The 12,937-nt window shown below is 45.6% G+C and overlaps 2 protein-coding genes across 14 annotated transcripts in view; one reads left to right on the top strand and one right to left on the bottom strand.

Moving 5' to 3' along the window:
- Positions 1-12,937, bottom strand: part of LOC136423644 (guanine nucleotide exchange factor DBS-like) — a 161,788-nt gene that overhangs the window by 30,349 nt on the left and 118,502 nt on the right. The window lies entirely within an intron of this gene.
- On the top strand, positions 449-12,571 carry LOC136423647 (leucine-rich repeat-containing protein 15-like). 2 transcript variants are annotated; one of them, XR_010753773.1, is made up of 11 exons: positions 449-525; positions 3,655-4,153; positions 4,982-5,127; positions 5,453-5,675; positions 7,184-7,393; positions 7,684-8,054; positions 8,442-8,589; positions 9,122-9,291; positions 9,578-9,878; positions 10,233-10,791; positions 10,850-12,571. XR_010753773.1 is itself a non-coding variant. In XM_066411903.1 (10 exons), exons 2-10 carry the CDS (start codon positions 3,989-3,991, stop codon positions 10,737-10,739), a joined length of 2,241 nt encoding a protein of 746 aa, XP_066268000.1. In that variant the 5' UTR covers positions 449-525; positions 3,655-3,988; the 3' UTR covers positions 10,740-12,571. The 2 variants fall into 2 exon arrangements, 1 of the variants encoding a protein (XP_066268000.1); XM_066411903.1 differs by having other exon boundaries at positions 10,233-12,571.

Below are 12,937 nucleotides of genomic sequence, written 5' to 3' on the forward strand. Positions count from 1 at the left end.
CTGATCCAAAACAATCAGCTGAATCAGCTGAATGAAACCTGCCCAGTCAGTCAGTGGCTTCAAATTTCCATATGTATCCATTGTGCTGATGAACCAATGATCACTGTTACAGAAAAAACAGGAACAGAAACTTTCAAAAGATTGTGACTCCAAACGGAACAGTACAATAGTCCGCTGAATTAAACCTGCTTAGTCAGTGCATGTGTCTGCAAATTTCCATATTTAGAGCTGACCCAATGACAGTACAGAAAAAAAACAGGAACAGAAACTTGCAAAAGATTGTGACTCAAAGCAGCTGAGTGAAAGAAACCTGCTCAGTGTCTGCAGATTTCCATATTCAGAGCTGTCCTGCTGACCCACTGCCCCCCCAGCCAATCTCCCTAATGAACCCCGCCTGATGAAGTGCTATTAGACTATTGTCCTCCCCAGAATGAGGCAGGGAAATAAATCGCCCCTAAGTGGAAGAACTGGTCCTGAAGCTAGGCCAGAGGAAGCTACATGTAGGCAGGCACGAGAAGGGGAGCTGTGAGTACGCTGTGAATATTCCTGAGTCTTTCCTGACTTTTTATCTGCATCTGTATAGCTGGTATAACTACCCTTTGGCGTAACACACCAGCTTCTGTATCTGTATGTATAGCCAGTATAACCACCCTTCGGTGTAACAGTAACACACCAGCTTCGCAGGCAAGCAGCACAACAGCTGGTTATATTACACTTATTTTGAATGTACATGACTGTATCTGGTGGCGTTTTACACATTTTTCTGAAAAAGGTGCAAGTCAGGTACCTGTAAAAAAAAAAGCGTGCATCTCCCAGAAAACATACATTTACAAAACGCCAATAAACAAGCCTTTCTTGGTGTTTTGTAGTTGTATGGATACTGCATGTTACGTCTGCTTGGAATTATACGTGTATTGCAGCGGACAAAATGCAGCTTGATATGCAATTTCATGTTAATGTTTTATTCTGAGAAACGACTGCAGAGAAATACTGTTCTCTCTATCCTCGTGATTTAGGCCATGATGATTTGATCATATGGCTTTGACTTTGAATTGACTTAAGCATTCTATGACATTAGTACGTATACCCTTTTTCTGAAATATGTTTTATATCATGTATGCAGCTGCTTTTCACGATTTAAAGTATGGCCGAAAACCTCTTTTTTTTGGAAACGGACAAAAATTGATGGGCGCACTGATGTCATCCATATAATCAAATCAACATGGCCTTATAAATGATGAGTCCACATACTGTAACTGTAACATGTGGTGAAGAATAGCTGAGACCAGGCAGTTTAGCTTTAAGTGCAGTGAATCATTTTTCACCTTGACAGGAAAAACAGGAAAAGTCTCAGACCAAAACATCTGCCTTGACAAATGACATCAGAAGGTTGTTGCCCTTGGCAAGTTGATAGGTGCTCACTTTCATGCTGCTTCACCACATGGAACAAATCCTGTGGATCCAGAGGATGGAGGCTAGAACCCCACAGGAGGAGCCCCATACGCTAACAAATAGGTTGTCCTTACTAGTATGGACTTTGAGCTCTCACTCCTGTGTTTAGGGGCCTCAAATGCACAGCATTTAAAAGAACCCAGCACACGTCACTAGTGACTTATGGGACATAAAATCCATTGACCAGAAGTAACCCCCACTGAAATGATAGATGTCCTCCCACCATCAGTTGGGTCTCCTGCAGGGGTGTGATGGGGTTTATGTTGTGCCCACTGCAGGGGTGTGATGGGGTTTATGCTGCAGTAATTTGTCTGGCATGATGGAAGCTTTACCCCTGAGGCTGCCACCTGTCATTAATGCTGACTGATTTACTTCCACTCAGATACATGTAGAGCCAACTCACAGTCTGTCTGCTCTGGTGTGTGTGTGTTGGGGGGGGGGGGGGGGGGTAACAGTAATGTACCATCCACTGAGGCATCCCCACTGCCACCTGCTGTAATGCTGACAGAGAGAGCCAGCTGATGGGAAGGCAGGAATATTCTGTGGGACTGTCAGTTGCCTGGATAGGCATGTACTCTGTACTGGTAACTGGTGTAACCAATACCTTCCTCTAAGGCATCCCCACTGCTACCTGAGTTATCTCTACTCAGAGCCAGCTGACAGGGGATGCGGGAATATTCTGTGTGACTGTCAGTAGCCTGGATACTGCATGCACCAGGTTGAGATGCGTCTGACAATCTGTGTGGTGGGAATAAGTTATGTATAACCAGATCCAAGATGGCATCTGTGGCATAAGTCATACTGATGTGAGTGATGATCTAACCTGGATGCCAAACTGTAGCACCCAGCAGCTACATGAACCTGTTCTACGGTACTATTACTAAGCTGGACAGAGAGAGCCAGCTGATGGGAAGGCAGGAATTTTCTGTGGGACTGTCAGTTGCCTGGATAGGCATGTACTCTGTACTGGTAACTGGTGTAACCAATACCTTCCTCTAAGGCATTCCCACTGCTACCTGAGTTATCTCTACTCAGAGCCAGCTGACAGGGGAGCCAGGAATATTCTGTGTGACTGTCAGTAGCCTGGATACTGCATGCACCAGGTTGTGTTATGTCTGACGATCTGTGTGGTGGGAATAAGTTATAATTAACCAGATCCAGGATGGCATCTGTGGCATAAGTCATACTGATGTGAGTGATGATCTAACCTGGATGCCAAACTGTAGCACCCAGCAGCTACATGAACCTGTTCTACTATTACTAAGCTGGACTGAGGTCTCAGCTGGACCTGATGACAAAATACCTGTTTTGAACTTTACCAATCATCCAGCTCTACCTGAGTTACCACCTACATCAAGATGAAAAAAAAGCCCCCTACACAAATCCCTTCCCTTACTTGGATTTGTTACCCCCCTATAACAATGCACCCCCCTCACCCTGTGTCCCTATTATAACTGTACCCTCTGCTATAACAATGCGTCCCCACCTGCGCCCCTAACAATATTAATGCGCGCCCTGTCCCTGCAACTGTGCCAGGCCAGTGCCGCCATGTGGCTCACAGCTGTGTTTCTTCTGTTCCCTTCAAACCTAATCCAGGCCCAGCTCCAGACACCCACTGGCCCACTTTTACCCTTACAGGCCTGAGCCAAAAAAAAACGGGAGTCCGAGCCAAAACACCCAGGAGGGTCTGCATGGGGGGGTCAAGAACAACCAGAGCTCCCTGAGCCACAAGAGGGCCTGCATTTTCTTTTCCATAAGGCGTAGGCAGCCTATTTTGATTTCCTGTGATTCGTAGGGAAAGCCGCGTCTTAGTCACATACTTCATAGCGAGGCCACCAAATTTTGCCTACCTAGATTTTAGTGTAATACGTAGATGTTTCTTCTGAATTCAGCGTAAAGCGTTGTCGGGGCCCCCCCATGCAGACCCTCCTCAATGTTTCTTCTGAATGCAGACCCTTCTTCAACACCCAGGGCTCCCTGACTTCCATAACAACCTGAGGGCTCCCCCTGACTCTCAAAACAACAGGTCCCCCTTACTTCCTGCGGCCCGTCCCCTGAGGCACACTCTCCTGTCAGAGAACATGGCTTGGGTTCCTAGCTACACAAAGTCGTCCTCAGATTTCTGTCTTACCTAAGTACGAACTAGTGACATGCATGAAAGTAGGCCGTGTTGTAATCACCAACTTCTTCTCTGTTTTGCAGCCTGGCAACGCATCAGCCTAGCAGAGTCTACATTGTGGAACTGTGGAAGGCAACGCTTCAGCCTAGGACTAGGAGAGTCTAACTGTGCCCAGGACATACACATTGTAGGACGAGCCTATAGGAGAGCCTGTGTTGTGTGACTGTGCCAAGCCTAGGAGAGTCTACTCTGAGAATCTACATTGTGTGACAGTGCTAAGGAATGGATCAGTCCAGGAAAGTCTAACTGTGCCAAGGGACACATCAGTCAAGGAGCCTACATTGTATAACTGTGCCAAGAACTGGATCCCCCAAGAACAGTCTTAACGTCTCCTATGTGGATGGGTTACATGGAGTCATGAGGTGGCTGCAAAGCTGCACCAGTTGTTCTTTTGCAGTGTCCCCACCACGTGCTGCCAAGATGTTATTGACTCCGCTGCTGCTGTGTTTACTCGCCTGTGTGCTGACCCTGCCGGCAGCACGGGCCGAGGAGTGCCCCCCTCCCTGCACCTGCTACCTCCAGGTAACAAACATGGCTCTATTCACACTGTTGTTGTAATATATATATATATATATATATATATATATATATATATATATATATATATATATATATATATATATATATATATATAAACTTTTGGATGTATTCATGATATGAACTCTAGAAAACATTGTAACCCTCTTTGTCCCGAGTCAAAGTCTAAGTGAATGATTGTGCAATATTTTAAATAGTCTTATCAATTGTTTTAACTGATATGTATTGAAAATTTTAATCGTTGCCTGATTTGTAACACGTAATGACCTATGTTGTATTTAGACTCGCAATTCAGCCTTATAAGGGCTGCCATGAGGCCTGTCTGTCAGATAATGACGAATAAACCAGTCTACTCACTTACGAGAGATATGCTTTTACAGACTATTACTACTAAGACAAACTTCACCCTATCTGGTACACAGAGCGATATTTTCTATGTACTGTTGTCATGTCTGACTCCTATATCTATGTACATAGGTCAATTTCTCCATAAATCATTCGAAAAGCGAGACAGAATTTACCCATACATGACTATATATTGTAACAAATACACTGGTTTCGAAAATATTTTGTACTTAGGATTTTAGGATAGATTAGCCTTGTAGTATTGTTGATTTCATGCCATACATTGTACCATGTACGATTGTTGAGCAATAAAGTTCACTTCACTTCACTTCACTACAATAATATCTCTGACACCTGCTACAGTGATTGCACAACAGTGTGGCCCAGGGCTATGAAATGGAGATGGGCACCGCCCTATACACCAATAATGGTGTGGGAGGATTTTAACTAACACTTCCTCTACTCCAGACCTACCCTGTCCGCGCTAACGCCATGGACTGCATCAACATCGGCCCCGCCCCCGTCCCCGCCACCCTGGCCAACGGAACGGAGATCCTCAAGCTGTACCACAACAACATCTCGCACGTGCCGGCCGACTGGTTCGGCGGCCGCGGGTACTGTTCATCAGTAGTTATGTTTTGAAGATAGTTTAAAACATGTAATAGTTTTTTAGTATTTAGCAGCCATTTAGTCAACTATAAACATGTAATATTATACTTTATTTTGTTCTAGCATTAACTAACTCTGTTAAAGAAAGAATAGAAGAGAATGTTTATCTAGTAGTTTTCCTGCCTTTAGTATCTCGCACCTGCGCACTAGGTACCAGGGCCAAGACCCCGGATGTAGTTTTCTACTCTGTGCAGATAGTTTTGAGTTCTGTCAATACAACATGTGGTTTCGTATACGTGTGTGAGTTGTGATCTTTACTTATATTAACAGGTACGTCCGCCTGCAGATGCTCTACCTGTCGTACAACTCCATCCGGACGGTCGCGCCGGCCGCCTTCCGCCCGCTACGGCTGCTGCAGGCGCTCTACATCGACTATAACGACATCAGCGAGCTACCGGAGGGCATCTTTACGGACCTGCACTCCCCGGTTCTGAGTCTCAGCCACAACCGGCTCGAGACCCTGGGACCAGGCGTGTTCGCCAGCCACATGCAGGTATGTTTGTTTGTTTGTTTGTATGTTTATTTATTTATTTAACCAGGCGTCTTTACGGACCTGCACTCCCCAGTTTTAAGTCTCAGCCACAACCGGCTCGAGACGCTGGGACCAGGCGTGTTCGCCAGCCACATGCAGGTATATTAACATGTCTCTGTCTCTCTACATTATAGCCTTGTGCACATGCATGTACGGTCAAAACTGCCTTATATAGCTTCATAATAGTGCAGTAGGATAGGTTTGACTGTACCTAATCGCTGGGACCAGGCGTGTTTGCCAGCCACATGCAGGTAGGTGTCTCTGTCTCCATACAATATAGCCACATGCAGGTACATCAGTATCCCTACAATATACTAGTAGCCGCATTCGTGCTGCAGGTACAGTCAAAACAGACTTATATAGACTCACAACTCGAGACGCTGGGACCAGGCATGTTCGCAAGCCACATGCAGGTACAAAAAAAGATAACTTTTAATAGTTAGACTCATGGTGAAGTACCCAAACCTTATTGTTGAAAGTAAAGAATATCATTACATATAGGCTGGGCATGCCAACACAAAAATGAAACAAATGGAAAATGGGGTATTGTTTTTTGTAGGTCTGTGTGTTTGTCTGTCTGTTTATGCATAGGTTTAGAACCTCAAGATGGATTATAATGATATTTGGACGTTTGGTAGGAGTTGGGTAGACGAAGGTTAAGTTCAATTTTGAGCCGCCTGCTGTGTGACCTTGGTACTGCAGTAGAACATCTGTTTTTTTTCATCCTTTGTCCAGGACATGCTAATCATATTGCTGTGGTTTTGATTTTTGTTTGCCTTCTTGCAGCAGCTTGACATCTCGTACAACAAGATCGGGGAGATCCTGGCCGGGACGTTCCAGTTGCTTATTTACTCCTTTTACTCTGACCCTACCATTGATAAATCTAAAACATAGTTTTCATTTTTTTGTTCCTTCCTGCAGCAACTAGACATTTCCTACAACAACATTGCTGAGATCATGGCCGGGAAGTTCCAGTGGCTTATTTACTCCTTTTACTCTGACCCTAACCCTACCAGGACATGCCCTGCTGTGGTCTTGATTTTTTTCTTCCTTCCTGCAGCAACTTGACATTTCCTACAACAACATTGCTGAGATCCTGGCCGGGAGGTTCCAGTTGCTTATTTACTCCTTTTACTCTGACCCTACCATTGATAAATCTAAAACATAGTTTTCATTTTTTTGTTCCTTCCTGCAGCAACTTGACATTTCCTACAACAACATTGCTGAGATCCTGGCCGGGAGGTTCCAGTGGCTTATTTACTCCTTTTACTCTGACCCTACCATTGATAAATCTAAAACATAGTTTTCATTTTTTTGTTCCTTCCTGCAGCAACTAGACATTTCCTACAACAACATCGCTGAGATCCTGGCCAGGATGTTCCAGTGGCTTATTTACTCCTTTTACTAGTACCCTAACCCTACCAGGACATGCTCTGCTGTGGTTTTGATTTTTGTTTTCCTTCCTGCAGCAACTAGACATCTCGTACAACAACATTGGTGAGATCCTGGCCGGGACGTTCCAGGGCCTGTGGAGTCTGGAGGTGCTGAAGCTGGACAACAACCGGCTGGAGCGCATCGAGGCGCAGGCCTTCGCCGGGCTGGGCAACATGCGGTACCTGCACCTGGCGCACAACCAGCTCACCACGCTCGCGCCGCAGACTTTCGCTGGGCTGGAGAAGGTGGGAGTGCACTGTGGCTTATTTACTCCTATTACCCTGACCCTACCATTGATATATCTAAAACTGTTACATTAACTTTTAAATCATGAATAGTTGCCAATTAGGTATATTACCCATATAAACACTAAGACTTGGTAGGGATGTTGTTTCCAAGATGATGTTCATCTGACTTGTTGTTGATGTTGTTGTTGTTTCCAAGGTGATGTTCATCTGATTTGTTGTTGATACTGTTTCCAAGGTGATCTTCATCTGACTTGTTGTTGATGTCGTTTCTTGATGTTCTTTCCAAGGTGATGTTCATCTGGCTCCATGACAACGTGCTGGACCGTCTCCAGGACGGGACGTTCGACGACATCGGCTCCAACGTCGTCGACACGATCGACCTCTCCAACAACCACATCGCGTCGGTCGGCCCGGCAACGTTCCGGGGGCTCCGCGTGGTCAACGACCTGAAGCTGTCGGACAACATGCTGACCGCGGTCCCGTCCGCGGCGCTGAGCGGGTTAAGGCTGACGCACCTGTACCTGGACTACAACCCGATCTCCCGCATCGAGGCGGGGGCCTTCCGGGGCCTCCAGGGGCTGCAGATCCTCTACCTGGCCAACATGCCCGAGCTGGCCAACATCGAGGACTCTGCCTTCGCCAACCTCCACCACCTCAGGTATATCATATATCATAGGACCCCTACTCTTTTCGATATCTGCTTGTTTGTTTGTTTTAATCAGATTTCACCTCAGGTAGGCCTGTGGTTAGCGATCTTGCCTCTGGAACTAGAAGCCGCGAGTTTGATCCCGGCTGTGTCGCTCACCCGACATGCATGCTACCATTGCAGTTCTTATAACAGGACGTTAACGTATGGTCCACTAATCATTGTGCTTGTCAAAAAGAGCTAGGGGAATTTCCCCGGTACAATGAACCTGTAAATACTGTACAGAGCGTCTGTCTTCTCTGTCAGGACCAGTGGAAGATTAGTGAGCTTAACCGGCTAAATTAGAGAGCTAAGCTCGTCAGTGAGCTAAACTGGATCATGATCTCTTTCCTTTTTCAGGGAGCTGTACCTCTTCGGCAACTTCCTCCTATCTGCGATCCACCGGGACGCGTTCCTGGGGCTCTGGTCGCTCCACAAACTCTCCATGTGGCACACGGCGCTGTCCGGACTCGAGCCCGACGTCTTCAGACACCTCAGGAACCTCAAGGTCTGTTTGTTTGCTTATTTATATTTACCGCATTTGTGGAAGGATTGACATAACAGGTGACTATCACCTTTTCAAGATGTCAACCCAGGGCAGACTGTAAGGTTTGATCCACCCATACTGGGAAGGACCCCTACTTTTTTTGATGTTTTTTTGTTTGGTTGTTCAACAGTAGTTTAACAATAGTCCACAGTTTGTTTGTTGTTTTTTTTAAGTTTTCAATTTTAGAATTTTGCATTTCATCAATTCATGTTTTACATTTTGCTTCTTATAGACCAGATGTGGTCATCTGTGCATTTAGCCCAGCTGGGCAGGAATATACAATTAAGACTATTATTATAATTATTATTCAACAAAATGAAATGTGCTGATTTAAAGGAGCTGCTCCTAAACGGGAACGTGCTCTCCACGCTGGACGCCAGCATCTTCAATATAGAATAGACACTTGCCTATGGGCACTAAATTGCAAATTAATGATATATGTATACAGTATATATATATATATTAAACAAACTGAAATGTGATGATTTTAAAGGAGCTGCTTCTGAACGGGAACGTGCTCTCCACGCTGGATGCCAGCATCTTCCGCTGCCTGGACTCGCTGGAGGAGGTCTACCTGTACGACAACCCGCTCCGCTGCGACTGTCGGCTGCGCTGGCTCCGCGAGTGGATGGAGACCACCGACGTCAACTTCGAGCCCGACAGGTAGCGTGCGTAGTCAAGTGGTTAGCGATCTTACCTCTGGAACTAGAAGTCCCGGGTTCGATCCCGGCTGTGTCGCTCACCGGACATGCATGCTTAGGACGGGACGTTAAGCCGTGGTCCACTGTTCATTGTGCTTGTCGAGAAGAGCCAGGGGAATTTCTCTGGTACAATGAACCTGTAAATACTGTACATAGCGTCTGTCTTCTCTGTAACGACCAGTGGAAGAGTAGCTCATTGAGTTCATTTGAGCTAAACTGGTTCAAGATCACTTTCCTTTTCCTTTCAGCCAATGGCTGTCCTGCTTCTTCGGCGCTAGCTACCGCCGCGTGACCAGCATCGCCCTCGACGAGTTCCACTGCAACGACACGGAGTACGACAGCCAGCCGACCTGCGAACCCGCCCCGACCTTCGAACCCCTGGTGCCCAGTACGCCTGAAGCGGAGCAGCCGTTCGTGGCGCCCCCGACGGTCGCGGTTCGGAGCCAGCGGCTGAACGTGACGACGAACAGCATCACGGTGGGCTGGTCCGGGGTTCCAAACGGGCAGTACGCCATTCGCTACAACGTCATCGGGTCCGCCGACGTGCAGGTTTGTTTGTTTGTGTGTTTGTTTGTTTGTTTGTTAGTATCGGGTCCGCAGATGTGCAGGTAGGAGCAGGTTTTTAGCTGTGATTAAATGAACAGGGTGTCCAAAAATGGGGAAGGGGAACCTTTTTTTCTTAATATTTGAAATTTTGTTGAACTTGATGTATTTCTTTTGTTGAACTTGATGTTATGCCCTAGCCTGTTAAGACTGACAGACAGTAGTAGTAGCACATGTACACAATTATATATCTATTATCAACTGTCAAAGCCTCATGGGTATCTGCTAACACCACCCAGTGCAATTAGCCTTTGGGCATGAACTTGCAATAAAGTCATTTATCAAAACATTGTATTTCAGGTGAGCGGCCTGAAGCGGGACCCTGTCTTCACGCTGGACGGTTTAACAGCCGGCCGGGTGTACAACATCTGCTTGGTTCTGATGGGGCCGGACCGCGGGAACCGCGCCCTGCAGTGCACCACGGTCTCCACCGCCAAGGAGAGCTCGAGCACGGGCGTCATCATCGGCGCCGTTCTCGGATTACTCATCGCTCTGCTTCTATTGGTCTGCATCCTCGTCTTCTGCTGCTGCATCCGCCGCAAGAAGCAGCAGGCAAACGCGAACGGAAACTCCGAGGTTCCCGTGCACTTCTCCGCCGCCAACGGCGAGATTAAACACGAAAACAGCGCGGTCGCCGCGAAGGGCGAGAAGAGAAAGGGCCGTTCGCGCCCGAGTCCGAACCACGAGACGGAAGAACCGTCGTACAGCGAAATGGCGGAGGACAATCCGCTCATCATCAACGGAAAGGACGACGGGAAAATGGGCGCCGTGTCGGAAATGTTCACAAACACCCACGCAGAGGTCTGAGGGTCGCAAACACCCACGCAGACGTCTGAGGGTCGCAAACACCCACGCAGACGTCTGAGGGTCGCAAACACCCACGCAGACGTCTGAGGGTCGCAAATACCCACGCAGAGGTCTGAGGGTCGCAAACACCCATGCCCAGAGTTTGTGAATATCTAGAGGTAAAAACTATGACCTACGGATGAGTAAAACAACTGTTCACCATGCCCAATGCTGAGGAGAAACTGTAGAGCTATAATTGTTTATGAGTATCAAGAGGTTTCAGTAAAAACCCGTGAACTACAGATCAGAATGTTTGTTACTGTCCGGAGGTTTGAGTAAAAAAAAACTCTTCACCATGACCAATGCTGAGGTCTGCGGGAAAACTGTACAGCTAACTCTTTATAATCATCCAGAGGCTTCAGTAAAAAAAACTGTGAACTTTGATTGAAAATGTTTGTGATCGATATCGATCGTCCAGAGGCTTGAGAAAAACTGGAACCTTGCACGAATCTTGTGGTCTGACTGTCGTTAGAATGAGAAAGGCTGTTGTCAATGAACAGTTCTACTGTTGCTAAGGAACAGTTCTACTGTTGCTAAGGAAAGGTACAATCATTGCCTAGGCAACAAGTTGTTTAGAAAAGGTGCTACTGTTGCTAAGGAAAAAATATTGTTACTAAGCACAGGAACTAGTGTTACTAAGGTAAGATTCTATCGTTGCTAAGGAAAGATTCTATCGTTGCTAATAAGGAAAGATAATACATTTTGTACTGTTACTAAGGAAAGTTGTTAATGTTGCCAAGGAAAGATTCTACCTAGGAAAGATGATATTGTTACTAAGGAAAGGTTCTATTGTTGCTAAGGAAAGATTCTACCTTAGAAAAGAGTATATCGTTACTAAGGAAAGATTCCAAAGTTGCTAAGGAGAGATTCTACCTAAGGAAAGATGATATTGTTAGCGAGGAAGGTGCAGTTTTGCCGAGAGTTGACTCTTGGCCAGAGGAAGGTGTTCTGAGAGTAAATATTCATCAATATGTGTCAAAATTAAGTTAGTTTTATCAAGGTCAAGGTGAAGGTTAAACAAACAGCTGGCTGGTTTCCGTTTTTGTACTCGCTGAATTTTAGTTCAACTTTCAAGCAAAAATACTAAATCCTAGATAAGCAATACCTTCTAACATTACTAAATATAGAGTAACAAAATGATAGCTTCTACTACAACTGTACATGTATAATTATGGCTCACAGGATTCCTTGTCAATTAGCTGATCTGGCTAATTATAAGACAGGACATTGTCTGAGCTGTGAGAGCTACCAAACGAAATGAATAAATGAATTGATTAAGACATTGTGGCACAATCAATTTGTTTTCTTCTCAGTCAAGACAAATGAATGAAGGGCTTGATTTGGAACTTGAGACATAAGCTGTGAATTGGTGACCTCTGCAGTAAGATGTAACACTACGTCCCTAACAGTGATTCCTTGTACATAAGGAAATCTTTAGTCCCAGGACTTATATTTGTGTGTATATACGTAACGCTTCTGAATCAGTAACTGTGATATCAAGTCAAACCTTACCCAGGCTTCAGTGTAATGTTGTGGTACCATGCATATTTTTGGAATTAACGAACTTGATCTTAAACTTGAGACAGGGGAAACTGTGTAATCTCTGCAGTAAGATGTAACTCTAAGTCCCTAACAGTCAGTCCTTGTGCCTGAGGAAACCATTACTGCCAGGAGTTGTGTATATAACGCTACAGGAGGGACTAACTCTGTATTTGCCCCATCTGTTCATGTGTGTGATCAGCACACAGTCAGCTGTGTGGCAACAACTACTCAATAAACATGCGCAAAACTGGCCTGTCTGGAGTTAGTCTAGAGATCTGTTACACAGTCAGCTGTGTGGCAACAACTACTCAATAAACATGTGCAAAACTGGTCTGGTTAGTCTATCCAAGTAGATTATAAATATTCAACCTCCTTGGTCTGTAACTCAGTCGGCTGTGTGGCAATTATTAGTACTCAAAAACATGCAAAAAAAACTGTCCAAGGCAACTGCCTAACTCTGTCACATCCACCTGCCTAACTCTGTAACAACTGATATGTGTGCCCTCTCACAAACATCATCTAACATAACATACCCCCTTCAATCTGCTTGGAAATAATCTTATCCTGGGCTTTTTGAGCAAGAAGCAAGAGGAGCTTTTCAATGTCAACTATTCATA

Source organism: Branchiostoma lanceolatum, chromosome 17, assembly GCF_035083965.1.
Source record: "Branchiostoma lanceolatum isolate klBraLanc5 chromosome 17, klBraLanc5.hap2, whole genome shotgun sequence".
NCBI classification, from domain to species: domain Eukaryota; kingdom Metazoa; phylum Chordata; class Leptocardii; order Amphioxiformes; family Branchiostomatidae; genus Branchiostoma; species Branchiostoma lanceolatum.

Excerpts from the sequence above, each read along its gene's own strand:
- LOC136423647 (XM_066411903.1), top strand. The coding sequence starts at position 3,989 with ATGAGGTGGCTGCAAAGCTGCACCAGTTGTTCTTTTGCAGTGTCCCCA. Across the intron at positions 8,055-8,441 it reads GCCAACCTCCACCACCTCAG|GGAGCTGTACCTCTTCGGCA; the intron begins GTATATCATATA and ends TTCCTTTTTCAG. Across the intron at positions 9,292-9,577 it reads GTCAACTTCGAGCCCGACAG|CCAATGGCTGTCCTGCTTCT; the intron begins GTAGCGTGCGTA and ends TTTTCCTTTCAG.